Source organism: Monopterus albus, unplaced genomic scaffold (genome assembly GCF_001952655.1).
Source record: "Monopterus albus unplaced genomic scaffold, M_albus_1.0 scaffold9.1, whole genome shotgun sequence".
NCBI lineage: Eukaryota > Metazoa > Chordata > Actinopteri > Synbranchiformes > Synbranchidae > Monopterus > Monopterus albus.
This window is the reverse complement of record NW_018127889.1, coordinates 1,014,147-1,041,751: the sequence shown is the minus strand read 5'-3', so window position 1 is coordinate 1,041,751 and position 27,605 is coordinate 1,014,147. Positions and strand designations below refer to the sequence as shown.

The 27,605-nt window shown below is 40.8% G+C and overlaps 1 protein-coding gene across 10 annotated transcripts in view; it reads right to left on the bottom strand.

Annotated features, from left to right (window-relative positions):
• Nucleotides 1-2,189: 2,189 nt before the first annotated feature.
• The window catches only part of otofa (otoferlin a), a 60,876-nt gene continuing 35,460 nt past the window's right edge, over nucleotides 2,190-27,605 (bottom strand). Inside the window, exons 9-48 of one of the 10 annotated variants that reach the window (XM_020588133.1) lie at nucleotides 27,233-27,364; nucleotides 24,818-24,880; nucleotides 24,293-24,377; nucleotides 23,926-24,085; nucleotides 23,286-23,472; nucleotides 22,388-22,574; nucleotides 21,446-21,669; nucleotides 20,546-20,654; nucleotides 20,266-20,452; nucleotides 19,900-20,020; nucleotides 19,294-19,394; nucleotides 18,827-18,917; nucleotides 18,209-18,325; nucleotides 17,893-18,045; nucleotides 17,296-17,488; nucleotides 16,841-16,965; nucleotides 16,564-16,698; nucleotides 15,863-16,024; nucleotides 15,275-15,346; nucleotides 14,918-15,037; nucleotides 14,679-14,840; nucleotides 14,383-14,545; nucleotides 13,300-13,466; nucleotides 13,057-13,086; nucleotides 12,793-12,933; nucleotides 12,626-12,701; nucleotides 11,712-11,857; nucleotides 11,491-11,625; nucleotides 11,260-11,397; nucleotides 10,847-10,974; nucleotides 10,436-10,606; nucleotides 10,155-10,315; nucleotides 9,873-10,015; nucleotides 9,708-9,796; nucleotides 9,381-9,479; nucleotides 6,721-6,962; nucleotides 6,410-6,588; nucleotides 6,061-6,161; nucleotides 5,396-5,583; nucleotides 4,361-4,447 (exon numbers count right to left, since the gene is read on the bottom strand). In XM_020588133.1, the coding sequence (XP_020443789.1) occupies nucleotides 5,403-5,583; nucleotides 6,061-6,161; nucleotides 6,410-6,588; nucleotides 6,721-6,962; nucleotides 9,381-9,479; nucleotides 9,708-9,796; nucleotides 9,873-10,015; nucleotides 10,155-10,315; nucleotides 10,436-10,606; nucleotides 10,847-10,974; nucleotides 11,260-11,397; nucleotides 11,491-11,625; nucleotides 11,712-11,857; nucleotides 12,626-12,701; nucleotides 12,793-12,933; nucleotides 13,057-13,086; nucleotides 13,300-13,466; nucleotides 14,383-14,545; nucleotides 14,679-14,840; nucleotides 14,918-15,037; nucleotides 15,275-15,346; nucleotides 15,863-16,024; nucleotides 16,564-16,698; nucleotides 16,841-16,965; nucleotides 17,296-17,488; nucleotides 17,893-18,045; nucleotides 18,209-18,325; nucleotides 18,827-18,917; nucleotides 19,294-19,394; nucleotides 19,900-20,020; nucleotides 20,266-20,452; nucleotides 20,546-20,654; nucleotides 21,446-21,669; nucleotides 22,388-22,574; nucleotides 23,286-23,472; nucleotides 23,926-24,085; nucleotides 24,293-24,377; nucleotides 24,818-24,880; nucleotides 27,233-27,364 (5,376 nt within the window). In that variant the 3' untranslated portion in view covers nucleotides 4,361-4,447; nucleotides 5,396-5,402. Of the gene's footprint in view, nucleotides 4,448-5,395; nucleotides 5,584-6,060; nucleotides 6,162-6,409; nucleotides 6,589-6,720; nucleotides 6,963-9,076; nucleotides 9,176-9,380; nucleotides 9,480-9,707; nucleotides 9,797-9,872; nucleotides 10,016-10,154; nucleotides 10,316-10,435; nucleotides 10,607-10,846; nucleotides 10,975-11,259; nucleotides 11,398-11,490; nucleotides 11,626-11,711; nucleotides 11,858-12,625; nucleotides 12,702-12,792; nucleotides 12,934-13,056; nucleotides 13,087-13,299; nucleotides 13,467-14,382; nucleotides 14,546-14,678; nucleotides 14,841-14,917; nucleotides 15,038-15,274; nucleotides 15,347-15,862; nucleotides 16,025-16,563; nucleotides 16,699-16,840; nucleotides 16,966-17,295; nucleotides 17,489-17,892; nucleotides 18,046-18,208; nucleotides 18,326-18,826; nucleotides 18,918-19,293; nucleotides 19,395-19,899; nucleotides 20,021-20,265; nucleotides 20,453-20,545; nucleotides 20,655-21,445; nucleotides 21,670-22,387; nucleotides 22,575-23,285; nucleotides 23,473-23,925; nucleotides 24,086-24,292; nucleotides 24,378-24,817; nucleotides 24,881-27,232; nucleotides 27,365-27,605 lie in introns of all 10 variants that reach the window. The other 9 variants (XM_020588142.1, XM_020588156.1, XM_020588184.1 and 6 more) reach the window with 9 other exon arrangements.

Genomic DNA, 27,605 nt, shown 5'->3' with positions numbered 1-27,605 from the left:
CACAGCTACGATATTACTTAGAATATGACCTTGGCTGCATTACAGTTCTTATTCGAAACGTGATCAATATGTGCGTAAGTAGATGGGGAATTAATATGTAACATTTTTAATTACATTATGCTGAAGTGAACGAAATGACTCGGAAAAAGATTCGTTCATTTTGCTGAACGAGATTCAAAGAACCGAATCAGTAAAATGATCCGAACTTCCCATCACTAAACCGGATACTGACATGAAGAACCCAGCTACCAACTGATTGGACAATTTGACTCTGCTCTGTGATTGGACTGTCACTGTCCAATCGGATTCAGGTGTGATTCACACTAAATCTCAGTATTCCTAAATTGAAATGTATGTGCAATTTGCTACTTTGTGCCAGTAATGGGAAGTTCGGATCATTTTACTGATTCGGTTCTTTGAATCTCGTTCAGCAAAATGAACGAATCTTTTTCCGAGTCATTTCGTTCATACATCCAAATCTTCCCGACACATGCTCACAAAGATTGTGACCATGTACATACTACATTGCTATTTGTACCATTAAATTGCCATTTATTTGACTAGCAGGCAGTAATGGGTCACACTTGTTAAGATTGGTGTAATATGCAGAAACGAGTCTCACATCAAGGAGAAGCTATCAGGTGTCCTGTAAACGTACCGTCAGGGGCGACTGCTGCTTGGCCTTAGATATTACTGTTTGTGAATCTGTCGGAAGTGACGTTTCACCTCAGGATGGTGAAAAAAAAAAGCTCTTCCGGGTTGCAAGCGAGAGCAGACGTCTTTACTGCTCCTCTTGTCTGTTCTACGATTTTTCACATCTTCTACATTGTCAAGTCTTTGAACAAATTCTACAATTACTAAAATGCCTCCAAGAGGGAAAAGAGCTAATATATCTGAAGCGAGCGAGGATGTTGAGGCTAAAGAAGATTCTATTTCAGCGGCGCAAGTAGCTGCCATGACGAATCAGCAGAAGATTATGTTCACTGCGCTTGTGTGCCAACAGCACCAGAGTTTCCAAGGCTTTGTGAATCTAATTATGGAGACAGATAACAAGAGATTCGACGACTTGGCCAAAGAAATGCAGGAGATAAAAACGAGTTTGCAGTCTACCCAGCGAGATGTGGACGCGATTAAAGCGACCGTGGGGGTGCAGGAAAAAATTGACGAAGACACTAGGCGGGACATCGACAAAACCCGCGAGAGTCTAATAACTATTGCGTGTAAAATGGAGCAGTTGGAAGCACAGTCCAAGCAAAAAAACCTGATCTTCGAGGGAATCAAGGAGTCAGCTGGAGAAAGCTGGACGGAAGCGGAACGGAAGGTGAAGGAGATTTTAAAGGACAGGGAAACGTTCTGATCGGAGACCAAGGGGGATGATGGTTAAGTTGAAGAATGAGAAAGAGAAGACAAACATTCTGCAGCAAGCCAAGGAGCCTAAGGGGACCAAGATTTACATCAACGAAGATTACCCCGAGTCTGTGAGGAAGAGAAGAAAAGAGTTGATGCCAATGTTAAGAGCGGCTAGGGAGAGAGGAGAAATCGCGTTTCTGCGATACGATAAACTGGTGACCCGACCTCGGAACCAGGATCTTGGACCCATGACCAGCACGCCGAGACAAGGAGAGTATGAAGGGGCCGCTGGACCCTCAGCGGTATCACTAGCGTGGTGTAGAACAAAATTATCTATGTAGTAATACTGCTTGCAAACCAATGATGATAAGATGATGTTAGGGGGTAGGACTAGTTAAGTCTAACTTCTTCCTACTCCGTTCAAGCATGTACTAGGTATAAGCAAATTGATAATGCATTTGTGGATATGTGTGAAATTATGTGTTGACAAATTGACTGTTGTTACATGTTTGAAAGAATAAATCAAATCAAATCAAATATTGTGTGCCACCACTAAAGGGCAGCCTTACTGTGCAAAACTGTAGCTTATTCCTACCATTTATTTTTTAAATAAAATCTAAAACTACTAATATTTAGTATGAATAAAGAGGGGTTTCAAATAAATACTGTTCAGAGATAAATGTAAGAATTTACAGTTTTCAGCTGCTTTGGTAAGTCTAGCAACGCAGCTTATGGCACGCTGTCAAATGTGGTTTATATCTAAGGAATCAGAACCAAGTGATGTATCTGTCCCATAATCTTTAGTCAACATATGTTTTGTTTTCAGTATCTTTGTCACATTTTTTTTTTTTTTTAGTTCGAGCATCTTTGTGTTTGATTGAACAAATGAACGAAATGAGCAACTTCAAGATGTTAGTTGAGGGTCTTGGAATTTGCATGTTTCACTGGTTTCTGGTATTGTACTGACAAAATGATTAGTTGGAAAAGCAGCTGGAGGGAGAGTCAGAAATCAAGTGGCATTTCCAAAGAGTACCAAGGAATCTGTACCTTAAACACAGATGGTTAAATGTTAAGGATGTGTGTACTCTCTGTTTTTCACCTTTTGGCTAAAAGGCAGGCATAGTCGAAGTGTAAGACTGAAAGCAGCTGAAGGAAGAGATGAATGCAGGCCAAAAAAAACAATAGTTAACATTAAGTAGAGAAAACCGTTGAAGAGAAAAATCGGAGCGCTCCACTTTCTTACACACTCAGGCTGCAACTTTATGTCAGACATGGTGTTCATGGGATTCAGTTTATTTCAAACTGCCAACACAGCCAAAAAAATAAATAGTGGACACATTTCAACAGACATACAAATACACACATTCCTAGTAAAACCAGTCGAGTTTAGTGCAAACAATAACTGTGTAACTGATGAATGAAAATCACAAACAAAGAGTGCAACATAAATGAGCTAAAGCAAATTTGAAAAGGGGGTTATGGACACAGCAGAATAACCCCATGCACTTTAACTGTAATTCTATGAACTCATCGTCACATGTGTAAAGTGTTAACAGTGTGGTTTGTCTCAAGCTAGGAATACAAGTCATGCCAACAAACATAACCTTTGTGGTCAGGTATCACAAGACACATGCATAAGTCTATATTTTGTTAGAAAACAGTGATAACGAATTACTTGTTACTTTTGAAGACTTAAAAAAAAATTAGACCTGGTCTAATGATATCTGCAAAATAATTTCTTGTGAGGGTTAAATCGATCAATCAACACAACTGTGAGAGAATGGGCTGAACTATACTTACAGTATACAGTTCACATAATAATTGTAAAAAACTGAATTAAAAAGTAATTTTTTTTTTTTTTTTTTGCAAATACTGTTTGACCCTGGTCTGGTTTGGTTGCTTTGATGCAAGAGTTTAAACATTTAATATAGCTGTTCAACTAAATCATGTAGACTAGAGAGCTTAATAATGATTTGAGTTTGATTTTGGTCATCTTGTTCTGTCTCTCACTGGATTTTATTAGGAAAATAGACATCTTTAGTTTAGTTTCTTCATTATTCCTGAAGTGTGCAAAGACTGCAAAAGCTATGAGTTAAAAAAAAAAGATTTGCTTTAACCCCTGTTTAGCATTTGTAAGCATTATATAAACATTTCTGACAAGCTATAATGTGGTTGTAAGCAAATGTCTGTATTTAATGTGTTTTTTAACAACAGTATCTCCTCCTACGGACACATAAATGGGGGCTGCTATATGAACAGATAATGAATGACAATATAGTAAAACAGTTGTAACAAAATATTTCTTCATAGAACTGCTAAATGTACATTATAACTGAAAATATCTACATTATAGTGTGTTATGCAGTTAATTTTTAAATGTTCATATAGTGCTATTAATTGCTAAATACAGCCGGGGGGAGCAGTAATGGTAGATCTAATAGCATCACTTGAAATGAATGTCCATGCAATCTGACCACTAACCCAAAGCTGTAGTTTGGGGGGTGTTTTATGGCATTTTATTGCTGTCTACTCAGTTCAAGGATGGAGTCCAGATACTGATCATTAGGTTTGTCAGGCTTGCTGCAGATTGAATAGAGGATTTAGACAGTTAGTGTTACTCATGACTTGTGGGGGAGTTACTGTATTTCAGGTGGTGTCTGCTTCTCTCCTCAGAGCTAGGGTGGAAGGTGGCGAGCTGTACTTGAAGATCAGAATGAATTAGTGAGGAGACTTAATGCAGTCGGACCTTCAAAGTGCCTTCTGTTCCCTCCGCCTTCCTTCCTGTGGTATGACACTCCTTGTACTTTTCTCACAAGTCAGCATCGACCCTCTGTGTCTCTCCAGTTCCCTCATCCACACATCCATCTCTCAATCTTTCTGGGCTGGCCACCTCCTTCCTGTCCTTCCTGCAGCCTCTCAGGCCCCCAGCAGTTTCTTGACAATGTAGCCTGGCATGCTGTAGAGGAAGAGGCCCAGCATGATGAGCAGCAGCAGGGCCAGCACGATCTTGATGATCAGCCACTTGTAGCGGTTGCACACCAGGTAGCGGATGGCTTTCAGCGGGCTCAGGAACCACAGGAAGGTGGTGTCCGGACGACTGGATGGAGGTTTTAGAAGAGTAAAGAATTTGGTGAGGAAGGCATGCAGGTGGGTGGAGCGATGAGTTGAGAAAGGGTAAGTGAAGGCAGTGAGAAATGGAATGAAACATGGGTGGAATAAAGGAGAGAGAGAGGAAGCATGTATTAGTGCTTAGTACGCTCTTACATTTATAAGAAATATTTTAATACAGCAAGCTCACAACCTACGTTAGCATAATGTAATGTTGGACACAAAGTTCACGTCACAGAGTAAAAACTTAACAGTAAAAACAAATGCACAATGACTATCTTGATTAATGGATTGATGAGATGACTGACCAACAGCTCCAAACACTTTGTGCCCTGCACCAAACACCTTCTGCACCCCTGAAGGGTAATTTAAAGATATTTTGGTAGTGCCTTATTTTACAGGACCATAAATTCCTGTTTGTTTCCAAATAATCTCCTAAGATGTTTCCTGGAAAGAATCATATTTGGTAGTAATTATAGCATGCTCTAGAGATGACAGCAAAATGTGGAAATTGTCTACTAACATACAATTCAGCATAAATGAAGAAGAAGGTTTCTAGTAATAAATGAATATTAAATATTCACTATTGTTTAAATCAACTAATTTCTTTCATGGAAATTCATCTGGAAGTCTGGAAATAATAAACACAACTTAACTAAGTGCACTAACTAAAATAACAGTCTCGAGACTTTGCTGCTTTTCTCCGTAGCACACAGCTGGTCATGTTAAGGTGTGTAATGGCACATGGTGGCAAAAGACACTGGCTAGACAAGACAGAGAAGAAACTACTCTACTGATAAGACAGCAGAGAAGAGGGACTACAAAGAAGCTGGGTTTGGCAGCACAGAACAGGAGGCGCTACATGTAGGACAGGAGAACCCAGGAGGTGAGGGGTTAAATAGAGAAACAGAGACAGCGAGGAGGGGGCGGAGGCTACCAGCGCGTCAGGCCCCCAGCATCTTCTTGACCAGGTAGCCAGGGATTGAGTAGAGGAAGAGTCCAGCCATGAGTAGCAGCAGTATCAGCCCTAGGGCCTTGAGGATCAGCCAGCGGTAGTTGTGCCAGATGAAGTAACGGATGGACTTCAGAGGGCTCAGAAACCACATTAGACTGGTGTCCGGGCGACTTCGCGGAAGGTGGTAGAGAGGGAGCAAAAGAGAGTAGAAAGGAAGGAATGCAGATGTAGGGGAAGGGGTAAGGAGAAGCAGAGTAACACACAAAGGAGGGAAGAGGAGAGACAGAGGGAGACAGTTGAAGAGATGGTAGGAGGAGAAACGAGTGCGAAAGTGTAACAGCGGCTTTTTGATAGTGCAGAAAGCTGCACTAGGGTCAAACAAGACCACACCTTATGGAATCATGTCAAATGTTAGTGGTAGCGACTTTCAATTCTATGGTTGGATGCACTACTTTTTGCACTGAGAATGATTTTCTTAAAAAGAAAATTTAAGAGTTCACTTGCTCATACTGTATGTCATTCCGCATCTGTTGTTTTTTTTTTTTTTTTTTTTTTTTGCTCCACACAACTATCCTCATTTTTCATTTGGGAAAAAAGTGTGTTTTGGTGTGAAAAGACTCAGTAAACACAACATGTCAGTATCTTACTTTGGTTTTTCCAGTGGATCTGGTTCATTTCGTCCCAGTCCTACAGGACTTTTCTCTGCTTCTTCTGCCATCACCAGATGAAGTTCAGCCTCAACTTTACCCTGTAACAACATTGAAAATTATACAAATAGACAGAAATATTTTCTTCCCTTGTATTTTGTGCTTTCATGTCCCAGCTTTTCTATACTATTCTTCTTCATACTGCTGATTTTACATTAAATAAAACTCCCTTGAAGGTGACTTTCTGGTGCTTTGAAGTGATTTATAAAGCAAATTCACAGGGATGATTTCACACGTGGTACCTAACAACAATTATTACTGTAGGTTCAGTTTTTCTTGACTGTCTTACCGTGAGCTCGATCTCATCATTCTCATCACGGGCAACAAATGGCCACCAGCCTTTCACTCTCTTTTGTTTGAAGATGGAAATCGTGGGAAGCTCCTGCTCGTTTCGGATCATATTGAGGGAGCATTGCTTGGCTGTCTTGGCCCCACGTGGGAACCGGTTCAGGTCCAGCTCAATCGCACCTGGAAGAAGTGATAGTCAAAGCATTCAGACAATAAGGATAGGGATACTTTTAGAGCGAAAGTGCTGCTGCTGAAAACAGGAAACAAAAAACAGAAATGACCCAACCAGCATTTGCATTTATCAGTCCTCACCGAGGAAATCATCAGCAGAGAAGTGATCGGCATCCCAGACCTGCAGCGTGAGGCGAGGAGGAATCTTGTATTCTGTCTCATCCCAGGAGAACATGGACTCTTTCTTCGAGATTACGATCTTCTCTTCAGCAATGAGGTAATTGAAGGGGAAGACAAAGCGCCAGTTAAAGTTTCCCTCACCGGTCAGGGAGTGATAGTGCACATCTGTGTCCTGTCTGTCCTCCTGCTGCCCTTTAAGCCACCTGTGGGAAGGTCACAGACAGGTAAGACTCTTACATGACAGCTGGCCTTTAGGATCATGGTTTAGTGAGATAGGTAGATACATTTTTAGCTAGATTTTGTTAGTCATGCACTTCTAGGTTTTAAAATGTAGGAAACAGCTACGTATTGTCTGTTAGTTATTATAGTTTAATTTGTTTAATTTGTTCAATTTAAACAAGAGCATAGGGCATGTTACATGTACCAGTGTGCTAACAAGAGAGATGATGCTAATAGGCCAAAATTCAAACACAATGTGGCTCTCCATAAGAAAATCAGATAAAAATACATGTATGTGTGTGTGAAAACATCAAAAGTGTTCTCAAGTGATCCATAAAATTCTGATTTGATGTTTTACAGTTTTCAAAGGCATGCGCACAAAAAGCTTCCACAAATGTCTTTAGTAAAATTTATCCTAAATATTTTTGTTTACATGCAGACAGCATGTGAGATATGTCTGGAGCTCTTTCATTAACAGGTGAGTGAGGCTGGCTTCATTTAGTCAGGAGGAGTGGGAGAGAAGCTACACTGTTTTCAAAAGGCAGCACTGAAAATACGAAAAAGCAGACAAGGGAATCAGCTTCAAACGTCTTGATAAATACAGAGGACCTCTGACATGTGGAGGAATGTGCTGTGATTTGGTAACTGAGATGCACTGGTACATTAAAGCTTCACAGAGAAATTTATACTTGGCTACAGAGGGGACACCGTCACTAAATCTAATCCAACTGAATCACTGCTACTGTATCACACCAGACACAACCCCCAATTGTTCACTGTCAGTGTAGGACAGTCGGATTAACCGGTACAATCTACAGCACAGAGCAAAAGGGATCTCGATTTTTAAGATCCTCCAGCTGTTTAGGGTTGTTTGAGGCTGATACCCTGTTTGATACAGTTCTGAGGTGACACCACAATCAGCTGACAGAGAAGAGAGTTTAGTTAAGGATGCAGGAGTGAGGAAACTTCACAAAACATAAAAAAAACTTTCCCCAGGAATAGATAATCTAAAGCATCTTGGACCTTTTTCATAGGACACATTTTTACATGTTGTGGAAAGAAAAGCACAAATGTAATTCAAGTCATAAATAATGGCAGCATTACAGTCAGTTTCAGTTCCAGTATTATTGTGTAGGCTGCGTTGACATGGGTTACTAAGGCCCTTGTAGCCATTATTAAAGTTATTAGTTATGTCTGTGTTTGTTCACACTCTAAAAACTGTATTTGCTCTCTTTTCTATTCACTTGAAGATCATATGGCATACGAGGCATGCGTTGCCAGCTTTGCTGTGATCTCCCAGGCGACTGGGGACTTACAAGGTCATTTAACATTGTGCCATTGCCTTGTTTTTTTCTACAATATTACACCACAGTACAGCTTTGAACATACAGCTACACTATAAATATTACTCTCAAACACTGTTTACAGCTTGTAATCCCAGTAGTTTGAATTTTTAACCCACATTGTAACTACATCACATGCACAATGCTAATGACTATAACAAGTCAAAATGTCTGCCATGAGGAAGGTCCAGCATTGTGACCAGGCTGCAACATGACAATGTGGTTACAAACAGTGCAGCTCTGACATACTGCCATGCATAATGTTTACATCCTGTATATACGTCCATGCAAGAGCCTCCAAATACTCTTCAAAAGTTTTATTACAAATATCATGAAAGTCTTTATATAAAGTATGGCAGTTTCTAGTAAAATCTGCAATACAGGGCCAAACCACACAAAATTAATTAATTAAAAAGAGGGAACGGAGCAAACTCCATCTGCTGATTAACACATTGAGATGGATGCTCCAGAAGAAGCCAATAGGTGGACTGTAAAGTTTTAGCTTGTGCACATCATCTGAATGATTTGGCCTATATACCATGTGTACATTTGTAAGCATAATTATACAGTATGGTTAAAATGGCACTCAAGTTGTTTATGTGGCTTGGTTTTGACTGAACTTATTTTTCCACCTGGCATTACATTTCAGTGTGCTGTTTGGAGAATCAGAGACAAGCAAGGTGCGTGCTGGATGGAGTTGAAACAGAAAGAACGGTGGGAGCTGAACGAGCCATGCGATGGGATCGTATGTTTACCCCCTGACATAGATGTCAGACATCTTCTCTCCTGTCATGAAAGCATCGTCCTCTAGTATTACGTCATCAGTGTTCCAAATAACAACACGAAGCTCAAAGCTAGACACCATCAGTGCAATGACCAGAGAAGAGACAGACAGACAGGAGACACACCACAGACATGACACAAACACACACGCACAAACACACACAAAAAAGGAAACAAAACAAAACAAAAAAGTAATGGTTAACTGCAAACAAAAAAATCCACACACACCTCACACCCATGGGACGAGGTGTGGTCACCTCGTCCTGCTGTACCTACCCCCTGACAAATATGTCACTGGACTTTTCCCCAGTGAAGTAATCATCATCCTCCAGTATTACTTCGTCTGTATTCCAAATAATCACCCTGAGCTCATATCTGGTAAGTGGGGGAGGAAGGAACACACACAGTTGGACTTGCATTTGACAGTAATTAGAGCTAACTAGTCAGACAGACTCACCATTTTCTAACCTGGGGATAAAACTACATATTCTGTTGAAAAAAACTGAAAACACTTAGAGTGCAATGAATGCAGTTTCCATTTAAATTGGATTGGATCAGAAAACATGATTCATAGCTTCCCAAATTGCTCCAGTCAGGGTATACCTCTTTGGTTTCCGTGGTGATATGTCAATAGCAGGTCCAGGAGCAGGCATGTCCATAGGAAACATGTCCGCCCACATTTCAATACGGCCCTTTAAAAGAAATAATAGTTTAATAACTATTGAACTGATGGGGTTCACGACCCTAGACAGGGTGGCTTATTCCTACCTGTTCAATGCCAGGTTTGTCAGGGTGCAGCAGGGACCTGGTCTCCACATGCTCAGGGACGAGCTTGCAGCCCACTCTCGGAATCTCCTCCCAGTGGTTCAGCACTGACAGGGCCAGATGTTCCTCAGTCTGCTTCTTCAGACCTGAGAGAGTGGCACAAATGGAGGACAGGAAAGAGAAAAAAGGAAAAACAATCAAGCAAAAAAATATATTTGCCGAATAGCCTGATCTCAATTTAAACTGCCAAACATCTTGAAATTATTAGGAAAAATTCAGATATACCATTCTCCTCTTCAATCTCTGTTGGTCCATGGAAGATTCGATCTGCCACCTTGACTTTGCCTCCAGGCCCATACTGAGGTGCATCGATCTTGCCATCCTTACAGAGCTTAGCCAGGATCTGACTGGGCTTCAAAGGGTCGCGCCAAACATTGTATCCATGGCTAATCAAATTACAAAATATGCTCAATTTCACACAGTATTCATACAGGTGCTGAGTTCCGTATGGTGACACTATAACAAAAACCAATAACTACAACCTGTAAAGGTACATTGATGCTTACACAGAGTAGGTGGATGAAATGCCACAGGTGGCTCTGTACTTGCTATAGAAACGATTCTCCAGGTCAATCTTTGTCTCTCCAATCAGGTCATCGGTGCCGACCAAGTCCCAGTCATACACAGACACTGTTAGCATGGACTCCACGGGGAACGTGGCCTCAATGTCAAATGCTCTGAACACAGACAAGCAGGAAAAAGAATTGTGTTGCTAGATTTTGTTATCGTGTCTTAAGCTTCGCACAAAGTGGCAAAAGACACTACTCATTTTTGAATACTACTCTTAATTTTGATCAAATAGAAAATATTAATTTTTACTTGTTTTTCTCCTATTTGACAAATAGGCAGATTTTCTCCAGCACTACCAACATACAACACACTGAAATTAAATGAACAGTAGCTTTCTCTCAACTTACTTGCCAAATACAGGATTGAGCTGTTTGGAGATGTAGTTCTCTTTGTCTTTGACCTCTGACTTGCCCAGCTTGATGACAATATATGGATCAGCCTTCCCATTTATATCAGCAGGATGAAGATCTGTAGCCTGAGATAGAGGACAAGAGGACAATACAATACAGAAACGTAGGCTATCTTAAGGAAGGAGCCTGAGACAGAAGTTACCTTTTTCTCTTTTATTTTCTCACACAGGCAACCGCACTAACAGCCACAACACCGAACAATTCCCGCCCAGGCCAAACTAAATACATCCTGCCTAGAGGGGCATTATGGGTGACCCCACCAGGTGTCTTTCTGCCCCCAGTACAATACAAGGACAGAATATGAGAGAGTGGGTTTTTGATTTTTTTAATTGACTTAAATGGTTCCTCACCCTGACCACATAGACACGGACAAGGACGTTGATCGGATCATTATGCGGGATGCTCTGGAACATGCCCATATTAGGATCAAATCCCGCCTCCCTGCTGATCTCCCCAGGCAGAGGTAGCTTGTACATACATAAGGATCCCTGGGTGACAGAAACATAACAATAAAGGTGCATTTGTAACTGTGATTTGAGTAGGGTAGGCATGTATGTGTTTTTACTAAAGTGTTTTCTCACCTTGAATCTTCCAACAATTCTGTCATCATCCAGAGTGTGTTCATCGTCGTCCCCAGCTTTTCCTCTGTACAGATTGAAAGTATGAAGCCAGTCTTCAAAGTTGCCATACTCACTCTCCAGCTCCTTGTTGTACACCTGCACAGGTCATCAAATACATAAAGCATGTGCATGTACATTATTGTGTGCTGCTTCATTTTTGTCAAAGTATGAATCATACTCACCACCAGCTCGTCCAGTTTGACTTTAAACGGTTGTTTCTCCAAACTGTCTGCAGCCTGGCTCTTTTTCTTGTCCTTGGAGCTCTTCTTCTCTTTGCCCTTTTCCTTCGTCCTGGAGCCTTTCAGAAGAAGGTCATCAGGTTTGATATCTGATAGGAGGTTTAATGGAAGTGAAGGTGGACAAAGTAGGGTTGGAGTCATGAAGTGGGGAGGTAGGGTTGCACACGTACCACTTAACATGAAAGCTGACTGTTTATCAAGGGAGAAAGATTCCCTGAAATCATGTTGTAAATGTCGCCAAATGTTCTTGAGCTCTAGAAAGGGATTTGCAGAACCTAAACTAACTACTGTAAATGCCACCTGACTTCCAGGCATTCAACTTCTCACTTTGCTATAGTTCTGTACAGGTGTAGTCCAGGACTACACAGGTGAAACAAACAAACAAGCAAAAATGAGATGAAAAGAAGGAAGCACATACAAAACCTTTGCATGTTCTGTACTTGAGCATGCAGAAGACCTCAAATAGACTGAAGATGTATCTGAAAACATTCATTCACTACTCCTTTTATAACAGGCACTCGATAATGTACTTACTTACAGCAAATTTTGACGTATGAATCACTGTCATCACTGCCAGACAGTCAATAATACACAATTAAATGTGCCAAAGAATGGGAGAGCATTCATATGGAAGCTCAGTATACGAGTGAAATGTTTACCCATTATTTGGTCCCAAAGAGAGGGGTGTCAGGCCATGCTTTGATAAATCTTCAGAGCCCCATGTTCAGCAACACCATTTTCCAGACCTAGCCTGAACTCAAAGCATCCCTGAATCCTATCCTCACCCAAGCAAAAGCAGATATCAAAACAGCAGAAACTCAGGCACAATGGCAGGCAGCCCACTTGGTGTTCAGTACCTGCTGCCTCTGCTGCTATCTCCAGGTCCTCTCTCTCCTCTGCTTCTGCCTGAGCCACTTCCTGGGCTCTGAGGGTCTGGAAAACAGAGCATGAAAAATGTTGTCAGTCTAAAATGACTTCAGGAGTGAGGGCAATAGTAGAACAGATTAGACTAAAACAGACAAACCTCCTTCAGTGTCTCTATTGAAGCAAAATATTTAGACCACCAGTCCAGCACACTCTCGTCTGCCTCATCCTCTTCCTCCACTCCCCCCTTCTTTTTCTTCTTCTTCTTCTTCTTTTTCTCTTTGTCACCCTCTTCCTCAGTCTGTTAAAATAACACAGATATTAAAGTAATTCTTAGTAGCATCGGTTCTTACTCATAATTAGGCACCACCTACAGTTGAACACGTTTTTTCACTGCCAAATTTCTCCATGAATGGTTACTCACCATGTCAACTTTTACAACAGCGTCAGACATCTATGGTAGGGGGCGTTACATAAAACAGTACAAGGGTTAATAGACACAATGGATGATGCAGGTAGGAGCAGCACATGTACAGATGCAGGTAAAAACAACTGGACAAAGCAAAGCCACTGCTCCCACCATTTACATAGTATATAAACAAGCAAAACAAACAAATATACTATAAAATTGTAGGCAATGCTTTATTCTGCAAAAAGAAAATCTTACAGCGTCTAACTTGACCACAGTGTCCATCTTTCGGATGGGAGGCTCTCCATCTACGTTGACGATGATGTCACCTGGAGGGTGAGAGAGGGTGTGGGAGGAAAGGCTGGGTGAGGAGCGAGGTTGGGAGCCGCCATTGGTAAGGACCATATAGCCATTCATTAGCTTAGCTGGAGTGAGGCAGAAGGACAAAGACAGTAGCAGGCGGCAGGAGAGGACAGGACAGCCGAGGACATGCAAGAGGAGAAGATAACAGATGGAGGGAGGATACAGGCAGGAAAGGTATTCAGGGCAGAAAGCAAGCAGAGAGATCAGCAAAGTTAATAAAGAATGAGTTCTCATTCTTCAGTGACCAGGGAACTGGAGTGGAAGCATTTAAATAATTTAAATATAATTCTTACAGTTTGTTTTAACCTTCCTTGAAGTACAGTATCCTGTGACTGTCTAAAGCTTTCAGGGGCCCCGTCCAACTGGCATTTCAGAAAGGTTAAAACAAAGATTGCAAACATTTTTTCACCCATGTCTGGCAAAGATCTACATCTTTTATGAGAAATAAAGAAAGCCCAGAACAGACAAAGGTATGAAGAAAAGAATGTTTCAAATGTGTGCTTGTTTCCCCAGAGGAATCTCCAGAAAAAGGGAGAACACTCCACTGTGAGGAAAGCTCTGGTCATTATTTCCAACTAATGGACTGATGTGCTTCATCTTGACTTCATCAGAGAATACAGTATGTGACAGCAGTAAGCTCTCCTTCTAAAATGACATATCATGCAACTCAATACACTCATTTTTCACCTAATAACAGGAACATCAAACACACACATTGTGTTTCCATAACTTCAGGGGATATCCTTGGAGATAAATCCTAACCTTAAACCAAGGCATTGCTCTAATATGTAAAGATTTATGGTTTGGGGACCTGCTTTTTGTCCCCATAAGGGCATCAAGTCCTCACAGTGTGACTGTGTGAACAGATTTACACCCCCACATGGGTAATACCAGACCACACACACACACAAACACACACAAAACAACATTTAATAGACTTGATAGATAAAATGAATCCAATCATTTAATTGTTAGTACCTGCAGTGGCCCATTTGTTTGAGGTCTTGTCTGGGGGGCTGTAGATGAAACGTCTCAGGCTGGTGACAACATGGGACCCTACCAAGATGTAGCGGCCAAATGCTCTGCAGTCTACCACCCGGATGTTGAGAGGAGGGTGGAGGAGCTCATTTTCTGGAAGGTCCTGAGTTCAAAATTAAAAGACAGAAAAGCAAAAACTACCAATTTCAAGTCAGGTTTTATGTTTATTACAAGGAATAAGATGTAATATATAAAATACAACTTGGTCTAAATATCAAATGGACAGTCACACTCACCACCTCAAACCATTTAACCAGGGTGCTAAAGTTGGGGTTTTTCTTGTAGTTCTGGATGAGTGCAGACTGCACACCTCTACCGGCACATTCTATATCCACACGGGGTCGATCCACCAGAGCCAAGTTAATCCTCTTCAGGTCCCTTAAACCCCAGAACAAAACCTGAACCAGAGAACAGCAGCAGTGAGGAAAGATCATCTTAAGATGTGAAAACACAGAGCTCGTAATTTAAATCTCACCTCTATGCGGTAGTGGCTCAGGACAGGTCGGATGCCTAAGGGCACAGGGACGATGGGTCCTCGCTCTGTGTCTGTTGGTTCTTCAATGGGGGGAAGGTCTGCCCTGCCTCCTTGGCCAATCTATTTGAGGAGAAGACACAAGAGCAACAGGCTGCACCATATTACATTTATTTGCTACAGTCCTAATATCAGTACTAATTCATTATTTGCTTAGCAACAACTTTGAAGAAATGCAGAAAAAGTAAAAGTTAATGTCATGTTGGTAGAAAACAAAGATAGTTACTGCAGTACAAACACTGATGACAGAGTAGCCACAGAGTAAGACAAAGAGAAACTGACAGAGAATGAAAAGAGCACCTTTATCTGAGGAACAGCAAAGTTATGGACAGCAATCAGAGCTTGCCTAATCTCCTCCGCATCAAAAGGAATCTGTAGGCAGCAGGAGCAGGCACAGGAAGGAGGAAGAGACAAGGGAAATGGGTATTTTAAAAGTGAAAAAATAAAAAAAAAAGAATATGTTAGTGGATGGAAAGGAAGGAGGAGAATGGTGGCAGAGAAAACAAGGAAATGGCAATGTTAATAGGCAAGTGGAAATGTATAGTATGTATGAATAACAACTGAGAGGAAGAGGATGTGATGATGCAGGTGGGATTAGAAAAGGCTGCAGGTTGTGCAAATAGGCAAACAGCAAGAGATGACTTTTAAAACAGAGACAAGAAGGCAAAGAACACAAGACACGAAGAGTAAAAACCCTATTTTTGATACTTTTAGAACAAATTCTGCTTCACATTATTAATCAGTGCATCAAAATCTTCTTTATTCAACTCTCTGGTGTGATCTCTTTACTCATACAAACAGCCTCTCATAAAGCATACCTTATAGAGTTTTGTGTGTATGTGCATTCATATGTGAAAGCAGTCATTCAAGTGTTCTTGCATATCTTACCTGCAGCAGTTCAAAGGCAGCCAGCAGTTCCCCAGCGCTGCAGTTCCCTCTGTAAATCTGGTAGTACTCCAGCTGTGGTGGGAACCTCGGGGGGCCGTAGTGCTCGTCACACATCTTGATGGTGGGCTTTGCAAATGTCCGACCTATGAACTCTGCCTTGCCCTGAACACCACATTGTGACAACAGACAACAAGGGAAGGGAGTAAGATAAGAAGGTGGGAGGTACAGTTTCCAAGGTTTCTATTTTTAATTAACAGTTGACATGCCATGTAGTGCTATGCTGTTGATGTTATAGGGACTGTGACAAATGCAAATGCAGATCCCTGTTCTGATTGCACAAAAAGTAAACTTTTTTACAAGAGATTTTGTGCATATGGTGGTGTGCTTTTTTAAAAATCACAATATATTCTCTTGTTTACAGTATTGCAACATAAGGAATTGTAACCCCCGTATCATGATATGTATCATATCGCCAGCTTCTAACCAACTAGGGCTAAGATACAAACATCCTCACACTCTATTTAGTCAGCAGGAGAGAATGAGTGAGGTCAGAGTTAATGTGAAGGACAGTGAAGAGTAAGACAAGGGTTGACAAAATATGAAGGATGAGATTCCTTCTCTAGCACTTTTAGTTGTAGAACAAACTAACTCCGTTCAAAAACTGTTTAACATCCATGTATTCATGTACAGGAGGATCCTACCACAGTGTCTTGGTCATAGATTTCAACTACAATGATTGGTGGGTCATCTCTCAGCTCAGTGGCTTCTCCAAATAGCTCCACATCATCAAACACCAGCAGTTCGTCCCATGTAGGACACAGAGTCTCACTCAGGACCTGAAGAGCACAGATATTAACTTATTATCAACATATTGTGTCAATGTAAGTCACACAAACACTTGTTGCTCTCTCACACTGTTTGCCATAGATAGGCACAGACAAATTTTAAACAAAAACACAGATACATTCATGGTCCTACCTCAGTAACCTGACTGTGTGTGGAGAAGAAGACCCGAGCGAAGGGGTCTGAAAGACCACTGCTGTCAGCAGCAAACAGACTGCGGGCCTGGTACATGTGTGCTCTCAGTTGAAACACCTGCTTCACTGTTGGACGCACGCACACATCACATTAACTGACAATCAATCCCCTCTATAAGGAATCTTACTTTATAATTGAGTTCAAAAAGTGAAACACAAAAGCATTCAATAGAAGGCAAAGGCCTCCTCCTGACTGCGTTTGTGTTTTGCTTCTCATTGATTTTAGTTTAAACTAGTTTTAGTTTAGGTCTAGCTTGTTGGCAACTAGGGAAAATATTGCAAGACATCATGTTGAAGGAAAAGCAAAAGAGGCTGCAAAAACTATATATGAAAGAGTTCTTTGTGGTGTAGATTTGAACTACACCTTTAGTAATTTCTGGCATGTACAGTACTTACTGTTGTAGACAAGACTGACAGGGGGGACCAAGTGAAGACTCGGGCCCATTTTAGCCACTTTGACCTCTTCAAAACCATTAGGCAGACCACTGAGGAAGTCCTTCCTTTGCTTGGTGAGACCCAGCCACAGATACAACTCTAGCTTAGCCTGAACCGTCCAGCCTGCAGACCCGAACCCCTTCTTACCAGGTAGCTGTAAACATGGATTTCAGCAGAAGTGGCCTGAACACTGATGAAGAGTGTTTTGGTATAACAATCAATCTAGCACCTGCTATGGATTCAAGTCCCCCTTTGGTACTATTACCACAAGTCAGTCAATAAACATTATGCAGACAATGTTACAACATGGCCCATTAATATTACTATTATCTTTTATTTTCACCCTTCTCTACAGGCAGCTTTCACAGATTTACAGTATTGTGTCTTCATCTCCAATACTAATCATCTCATAGTGAAATAATTACAATCTCTGAAATGAGTCAGCCCACAACTGCACTCTAAGATGTAAGATTTTTAATTTATTTATTTTTTTTACCTCTTTCAATGTGACTACTTAAAACAGTTGAGTATGAGAGGAGCAGGAAGAAATGCTCATACCTTGAGGAAGACTGCTTTGACTTTACCGCAGTCTTTGCCGGTTTCCTCATCCACTATTGAATACAGGATGTCTTTGGAGGGAATCCGGGCGTAAGCAATGCGCTTGTTGTTGCTCATCATCCAGATGAAAACATCTGGGATGCTGTGCTGAGGCTAGACAAAGCAAATGCATAATCCACTGTTTTACATTCATTCTCCAGTTCTAACCTACTACACTGCAAAATGCTGATTATGCAGTAGTACGGTGTAGTACAGTTTTATATTCAGTATCTAGAAGCTGAGTTATGTACATAGATGTACTGAACTGAATCTGTACCTCGTCAGCGAGGAAACGAAGCTTCTGCAGGAAGTTGTGTGCCAGCTTGAGTTTGTCTCTGACTATGTTTTTCTTCACCTGAGTCCGAAGCTGCTTGGCCTGCTGGCCCATGCTATCCTGCAAGAAGACAGTGAAACACAATGTATACACATTTCCTGAAACAACTTTGAGTTCTCCTGCACTTTTACTCTCTATTAGAATAGTTTTCACATTCCCTGTTACACAGTGGTGTACAAGCAAGTATGCAATATAGTATCTTTTCTTTCTAAAATGAAGTGCATATACTCCACAAGCTAACCGCTGGTGCATATACCTGTTCTATCATAATTTTCTCTTTTTCAGCCACCACTAAATCACTGCTGACAATGCTATTGTTTTCCTTCACAACACTTTGCATTTTTGTTGTGTTTCCCTTGAAGCAAATGAAAAGTCTATTGAATTCAATGCAAACTTGAGCCAGAGAGAATGTGAAGCAGTTCTGAGATTGAGATAGCATTGCAAATATATGCAAATATATTGCAAGGGAGGTTCAAAATATTTCAGAAATTACTTTCCTTCCACACACATACAATGCCTACAGTATGTACATACTGTATATATGACAAACATAAATCATACCATCTCTCTCATGCAAGACTTGAGCCTCTCTCGATCCAGTTTGGTCCTGCCTGCCTGGTTCAAGTCCTTGTTAGCCAGAGTCACAAACCGACTGGAAACAATCAGAACATGATAAACATGATAGTGGCTTGAGAAGTTTTATATTTTTCTTCTGTGTTTTAAAGCTAACACAAAGTCGATAGCCGTGAACAACTTTAATTGTTAAAAAACCCCCACTAAAGAACAAAGAGACTGTGTGGTTTCTTTCACCCTGAGAAGTATAATGTGTTTCAGACATGCTTCTGTGCACAGAGCTGCTGATTTCAGTCACTTCTGGAGGTTTGATGAAGATTGCATCAGGTACTAAACCTTTTGATAACTTAATTGTTTTACAGCTCCCACTACAAAGAAACGATCTGTGCCAGTACAGTAGTGAGTCATAGTTTTGATACAAAACCATGAAAAATTGATACTATTATGCAGCTTGCCTGCAGCCGACACTGAGCTCCTCCAGCACTCCCCTGAGTCTGCGCTCTGGAAAGGCCTTCTCCGTCTTAATGATCTCCTGAACATCATTTAAACCCTCTTCCTGTCAGGACACAAAACATACTAGAGTTTAGTGCAGAACAAGCTGTTAGTGATCTATTGTGATACTTTCTACTAATAATATAAAACAAATCAATAATACATAAAATGTAACTCTTACAAGGCCAATCCTGCTTAATAATGCTAAAAATTACTTCTACTACATTTGATATTTTTAGCCAGTTTTATTTAAAAAATATTTCAATTATAAAACTTTCATTTTTAAGTATATTTTTATATTTTAGCATTGCTCTCAATGCTACATTCATAATACAATGACAGTAAAGGCTTTCTTCTTCTTCTTCTAATTACAAAACACTCGAACACTTCCATCTTTAGCCTGCACTTCTACTGTATGTACTACTATACTTACATTAAATCAATAGACAGATCTATATATTATATCTTTATTTTATGTCTGTTATTATTGCTGCTATAGCACATCAGTGTTTTGACCTATCCAGCCACCTGAAACACACTGAGACAAAAAGTGCACACTGCACACAGACCAGCTTGTCAGCGATCTTGTCCATCATGTTAGAGTTGTAGAGTCGTCTTCTCTGGTCCTGCCACCAGCTTTTAATGTAAACACAAGGCTTTTTTTCAAAGTAGGGAAGATGAAAGTAGTTCCTGTAACATAAATGAAAGAAAATACCTAGTAACAATCCAGAGTGTTCGTAGTTTGAAAGGTTTAAGGACAGGTGTGCTATTTTTGCTGTTATAAGAACTGACTACATATCACTGCAGTGCAGCACGTCTGCACTTTACTGATGTTCACTATACTAATTGTGATAGTGGAACAGTTGGCTAAAAATGGCTAACAAAATACATTTCTTAACACCCTTAACCCTGCTCCTGTGACCTTTGATCCCGACCTGTCAGTGATGAAGGGCCTCATGGGTGGCGTGGAAGAAACTGAGACCAGCTCTCCATCCTCGTCTGCCTCATCTTCACTGGAGTTTTGGATGAGCTCGTTCTCCTCCTCCTCCTTCTCCCCATCTTTCTTGTTCTTTTTTGTTGATGAAAGCCTGCTCATGCCATCTATCTGGTTGCCATAGTTACCTGTTACATGGTAGAGCATTCCTCCATTATACTTTAAATCTGTGGGTTGCAGGTCAATATTAACAAGATTAGGAAAAAAAGATATATATATACCAATTGTGATTTCAAAACTAATTGCTTTGTCACCAATCTTCCTGTCTATCATGGTGGCCTCCAGGAAGGAACCAAAGAGGAAGAACTCTTCTATTTTCCCTGTGGCGCTCTGATGGAGTGAGGAGAAGTACAATAAATAAAAATTTTATTCGGCTGCATTCATTTTATTGTAGAGTCTGTAAAAAAAATATAGCAAAAGCTCTTTTATTTCCTATTTCACCATACACATGAAATCTGTATGGTCTCTGAATTACTGAGCCACTACTTTACTCATTAAATTTCTAAGTGCACTAGTGTCCACCATATGCTTTTCTGTGTTTTTCTCATGCTTTTAATTCATTTATGTGATTGTTAACAAAATATAAACTACTAATCATTCCACATTACTCTTTTAAAATGCAGTATTATTTGTAGCAGGTGATCATTTCAGAGGCAAACTAAATCAAGTACAACTGGTGACTGGATTCCAATGACTGCTATTTAAAACTCAGTTCAAATAAACTCTGTACATCAGCCCTTACTCAATAATCAGCATAAACTACTGCGCTGAGTTACTTTGATCTGTGATATAATCAATAAATGGACCCTATATCTGACTGAGGATCCTAAGAGAGACATTTAAATCGCAACAGCCAAGCGACAGAACAGCTGGCAAGCTTGAACCGAATCAATGCTTCAGATTTCCCTGATGAGTAATTAACTACATATGCCAAAAGGATGGTGGCTTGTAGCATTACACTGTTAATTATGAGGTAAGGAGAGGTCAAACAGCTCAGTTTTTCTTTGAATACTTTCTCAGCTAATTTGACCAAAATAGTTTGTGTGATGGAATTTACCTGGCTATGAGTAATTCCATAAAAAAAAATTTTTTTTAAAGTGTTAGCAGTCAAGTCTTCTTACCTCTGAGATGTTAGAGACAGCCTCCACCTGAACATCAGTGGAGCTGATGATCTCAGGTGAGGCAGTGTCCAGGATCTCCACAGTGATAGAGAGCAGGAGACGGGCTCTGAAGGACACGCCTTCTCCAAGTCCCTCATTCAGGTCCTGGTGCTCATCCATCAGTGTGTACTGACGGGTGGAGCCATACATGTTGACCCAAGCTGGGCCCAGGGTGGGCAGGAACCCTGGGGACAGTGGCAGGAAAACAAAATGATGACATGGTAGTCTACAACAGTCAAATTTTTACCATTATTTATGACAATTAAAGTCTTGCAAAGTATCTACACTAAATCTTCCCACTCCTGTCCAAGAAAATAGAATAAAAAAAAATGTCAAAAATATAAACAGACAAAAAGCCAGACAATAGTCATAATATTCATTTATGAAAATTACAGTCCTTACAAAAGAGACTGTGTACTTGTAGTGCTAGTCAGTGTTTATTCAAATCTATAACTAGAGTTTAGAATTGCGTCTCTATCCAGACCACTTAAGAAGGGTCACTAAATATTTCTAAACCTTTCACCAGAGCAAGCAAACTTTCTCCACATATAGTGAACAAGCAATTTGGTTCAGTCACTGATTAAAAGCAGTTGTTTAATCCTTAAAGATTAAAACCATTCGACTATTGTTCTATGCACTCATTATTGTGCTGTGGTTTCAATGAATTGATGGAAAGTTTAATATACATTCATTTCAAGTCAGTTTCAATGTCACCCACTAAACTGATACAGCCATCAGCACAGGGTCAGTCTGGTCATGTGGCTTAATTCACAGTTAAACCCTACATACAGTAAAATATTAGCTACTGTACTGTAGTTTGGACTGATTAATGTATTTAATAGCTACTGTAATCAATGCTAAGACAAACAGCTCACATGGCAACCATGTTTTTTTTTGGCCTACCTTTATCACCATCATTTGATATCTTGCGTAGGTCAATAAAGTAAGTCCCTATGGCAACATCATTGACCTTATCTGAGTCTCGTATCTGGATCTTCAGGCGTCTGCAGAGTGGAGGGAACAGCTCACTGAAAATGATCTGCTCATTCCAGATCGGTTCATAACTGCTCCTCTGGACTGAAGTCTTCCCCTGGAGGCACAGAGAGAAATAACACTCAACTCAGGGAGCTGGAAAGTACACTTTGTGGTGGCCAGTTCCATATTTCTAGTCTTCATCCATAAAAAAAAAGTCTGATAAGTGCTGATTTTATAATATTAACTGTAAATGAGCTATTCTACCTAATAGGTTCCATCTCATCAACAGCAAACGGGGACTACACTAGTTTAGGATTAAACATGAATTGCATAAAGGATAGGTTTCCTTGTGTTTCAAGTGTGTCCTACAGCAATACTCATTTGTCTGCAATCGCTTCTTGTGCCACAAAGCGATCCCTTCTTAAACTAATTTCAGTGTAAGGAATAGAGGACAAACTCTACAGTCATTGAGCTAGACAAAGCAAGTGGACAGCTTCCAAAGGTGCAGCTGAAATAAGTGGGGGAAGGGATGAATTTGTGGCAAGTAAAACCGAAGGAATGATTACACCAACTATACAGACTGTATTGTATTAAAATACAACTGAAAAAGCATGAACCTATACAGGCAACCATAGCCAAACATAATATTCTGGAACTGTCCAAAGGGTTTAAAGAGTAACTTTAATATAAAGCCATAGCACAAACATCCACATACAATCCAACCTACAGTATATTCTATGAGGGCAGTACTGAACCTTAAGGGACTAATAAAAATGACTAGAAACCGGGAACGAATAGCAGAGAGTGTGATGAAGGGGGGAGTTACTTTCTGCCCAGCAAACTGCACTTGAACATAAGGGTCCACCAGGTCTCTGTTCTCTCCTGTCAAGGCTTTTTTCACATTAGCCATGATGTTAGTGTTCATTTTAGGAAGACCCTCAGCGCGGTAGACCTTCACATAAAACCTGGCCCACTGCCTCTCTGCTGGGATGCCCTCTGGGAGCAGGAAGTTTCTGAAGACAAAGGACAGAAGCTCATTCAGAAACAGGACATTTAAGAGAGTACAGTTTGTGGAAAAAAATATTAGGTAGTTATTTAAAAGAGATATTTAACTGGTTTTTAAGAAAAATTCAGTAAACCTTGTATCTATATTCCCTATTACATAGTTACAGTATAAAATATTTATCATTATTCACCATTAAAACAGGTTAATTCAGTTTTTCAATATTTTTATACTTTGACTTTTCAGAGCGATACTATACAAAAGAAATATTTGAAATGAAGAAAATGACAAACTAATCAAGTATATTTTCAGTCTCTCATCTGAAATAATTAGCATATACTGTATATAGTACTGTAATATTGATTATACAATTGTCCATGACAGAATCTTGAATTTTACTTGACCACATTATCTTTCAAACTCAAGTAAATCTGAAGCTGGCACATCAGTAACAACTCGTTACCCTTCTATGTCGTCTTCATTGGTCTCGTTTGCTTTGTGTGGGGTCCTGATGTTGTCACCCTTCCCGACCACGGCAATATCACACTTTATATATCCTTTACATCCAGCTGTGATGTCGTCCGGATCAGACAGGATGGCCCACTTGTGGTAAAACTGGTGTTCTGGGATAGATATCAATCAGCCAGTCAATGAATCAATGACAAAACCAACCAGCGGAGCGTATTTAATCTATGTTCCCTTCAAAATGAACAAAAGACAAACTGTATGTCCAACTGATATCTGACAAAAGAAATTTGAAATGAACTTTAAAACAAAACTATGCATACATGTTATTGGTAGCTGTTAGTTATACTCTTATTGTAGTTTACCAGGCTGAGAGTAAACTGTCCCAACATCCATCTTAAAGGTTCCCACCAAGGTCCCACTCCGAAGAAGGTTTTTGGAGTGAATAACCTAATTACCCAGAAAAAGAGAATAAAGTATTAACATAAAGCCCAAACGTGCTGCTTTAGAAACAGCACTAAATACATAAACCTATGAAAGCTATGAAGAGAGAGATGGCTATTCAAGAAGCTGCATATCTTCAGCCTTTTACATAAACATAACCACTGACTCGCTGAGACCATTAATAAACCTAATTAATGCAATAACCAGCAATATCATTTTACTGCTGCAAAGGGCAGCAGTAATGACACTTCTCTGTACCACAAGTATTAAAAAATTATATCTATTTTTTTTCTAATTAACTTGTAGTAAAATCCAACCTAAAGTGTAAAAGTATGAAACTTTAATAATGTAAAGTTTACAACCATGCACCAAAGTATTTATCAAATAAAGAAAATAGTGATATGTTTGTTTAGCTGTACTGAAGCGTGTACTTTTGGATTACTTACTGAGAGCTTGATGATCTTATCAAACATGACATCAGGAGGGACGTGGAAGTCAAAGACAAAATACTGTGAAAGGAGAGACAAGGTTTCCCCATTTACACCTATTCTCTTATATTACTGGCAAACACATTCTCCTTTTATATTTGCCCTGGGAGAAAATGTGTGAAAATGACATTTAGGTTCAGAAAACATCAATGCAACAACAGAAGCAACAACCAGAAATACAGTAAATCTTATGTCAACCTTGTAGGACATCAGCTGTCTTTGTAGGGCAGAGGGTATCTTGACTAATGATGTGCAGAGAATGTGTACATGAGAGATAGTTTTATGTGAACAGAGCCAGGACACAGCTTGAACTCCTCCAGTTTTCAGTTCTTCAAAGCAAAGAGTACTGAAATTAGAGACTTAAAAAGAAATGGCTGATTTACAAGTCTGCATCAAGTTTTTCTCTGCCTTTGCAGCAGGTGTTCATGTACTGTATGGGTAAAGCTACAGTATACTGTAGCCTATGCAAGGATGCAAGGACAGAAAGGACTGTGATCTCAGTCACTTGGTTTCCAGTTTGTCTGTCCACAGGGGGCTTTCATGCAAACATAAAGAATCGATATTAGACAAACTGCCACTTCTACTCCCAGCAAGATGCAATCCAGGGGTTGAGCTGTGTATGGTCCTCACCACTACTGACCAACAGTTCCTATTTAGAGGTTTTCTCTGCTGTTCTTGAACTCTGCAGGAGCTGCCAAGAAACCTCTACTTAATGGTGTTAATGCAGTGTTTTGAAGTCAGTATGTCAATGCAACATCAGACCATGAAAGAGAGAAGTGACCGCATATAGAGTGCATTTTACTTTGTGCGAGTCAGGGCTGCGCTTTCTCAGAAATCTGCTAGAGTCATATTACAGAACATAATCATATAAGAATTAACAGTTCAAACACTGACATCAGAATTTCTCTTGTTCGATGAATGTACAGTACAATTCATTTTGGTGTCATTGTCTTGAATTTAGTTATGTTTGAGTGTGGTGTGGACACAGACTCGAGGAGAGGAACTGAAGAAAGCAGTTTATTAAATAAAACACAAGTAATGCTGGACGGCCGGAAGACAAACAGGCTGCAGGTGGGCAGGGAGTGCAGGAGGAACCCAGGGAGGGACAAGCAGGAGACCAGAGAGGACCAGGAGGAGACGAGCGGGAAAGCAGAGGGAACCAGGAGGGACAAGCAGGAGACGAGCGGGAGAGCAGAGGGGACCAGGAGGAGACGAGTGGGAGAAAGACCAGGCAGGAACCAAGAGGGATGAGGAGACCAGGCAGGAACCAAGAGGGATGAGCAGGAGACGAGCGGGAGAGCAGAGGGGACCAGGAGGAGACGAGCAGGAGACCAGAGAGGAGATGAGCAGGAGAGGAGCGGGAGAACAGAGGAGACGAGCGGGAGAGCAGAGGAGACCAGGAGGAGACGAGCGGGAGAGCAGAGGAGACCAGGAGGAGACGAGCGGGAGAGCAGAGGAGACCAGGAGGAGACGAGCAGGAGAGCAGAGGGGACCAGGAGGAGATGAGCAGGAGAGCAGAGGGGACCAGGAGGGACAAGCAGGAGACCAGAGAGGAGACAAGCAGGAAACCAGAGAGGACCAGGAGGAGACGAGCAGGAGAGCCGGCAGCAGGAGGTCAGGTAAGATGGGATATGTAGCACTGGCGGCCTGAGTGGCACTGGCAGTTGGAGCAGCGCTAGCCGAGTAGCGGCATGACAAAACAAAAACAGTGAAGGTGGCTGGCTGACTAGACGCAGAGTATGTGAGGCTGCTGAGTTTGCAGAAGTTAACAGAAATGATCGGAACACGGAGTTGAACAGACTGTAAGCTCAGGACACGAAAACAAAACTGGGTAGCATAAATGTCAGGTCGAGGTATCGTATGAACCAGCAAAGAGTGGCGGAAGAACGGGGCGTATATATGTGTAACGGGACCGGGAGACAACGAGCAGCAGGTGGGTGAAATGATGGCTAATTGTGACGGAACAGCAGGGAACAGAACCAGGAGGAAATGAGTAGCAGGTGAATGACATGGTGCCTTATGACGGCGACAGAGTTGCGGGGAGAGAACAAGTAAACAGAAACCGAAATCCGGGAAGCAGAGTGACGTGAAACCGTAACATTAATATTAACCTGTATGAACAGCTAATTTCAGGTGAACCTCATTGTTGGCCAGAATGTGGCTTAAAGCCTCCTGTATCACTTTAATGACTGGAATACCGTATTGGATGGGAAAATGGCATCAACCTTGAAAATAAAATTATTTAGAGTGAAATGAAAATAAACGGGGCAAAGTGAAGTTGACATTTAGAGGTTAGGAACTTAGTTTTTATTGCATACAAATATGTCCATTGCCTTCTTGCAGACTTGATGTTTAAAGCCCAAAAAGTCTTACCTCATTATAATATGGGCAGTTGGTGGATTCCTTCATAGATGTGTACTTCTTGTCATCACCGATCTCCACACACACCACGGGGTCCATATTGAGGCCTATCAGCTGCCGGGCCTCGATCACTGTGATACTGATCTGATGGGTTGATATTTACACATCAGATCTCACTGTGAAAGCCAAAACAAGCCGACTCTCCTCCAACTGCAAGCCGTCCAGCAGCATCAATCATGCAACACTACAGTAATTACCCTGAGACCAATTCATTCATTCAAGTAATCCAAATTGATTTTCACTTTCACAAACTCTAAGGATTCTGATTCCTGGCAGTGAGGGCTTTTGCTAGATGACACTATTTTAGCCTGTGATTTTACTGGCA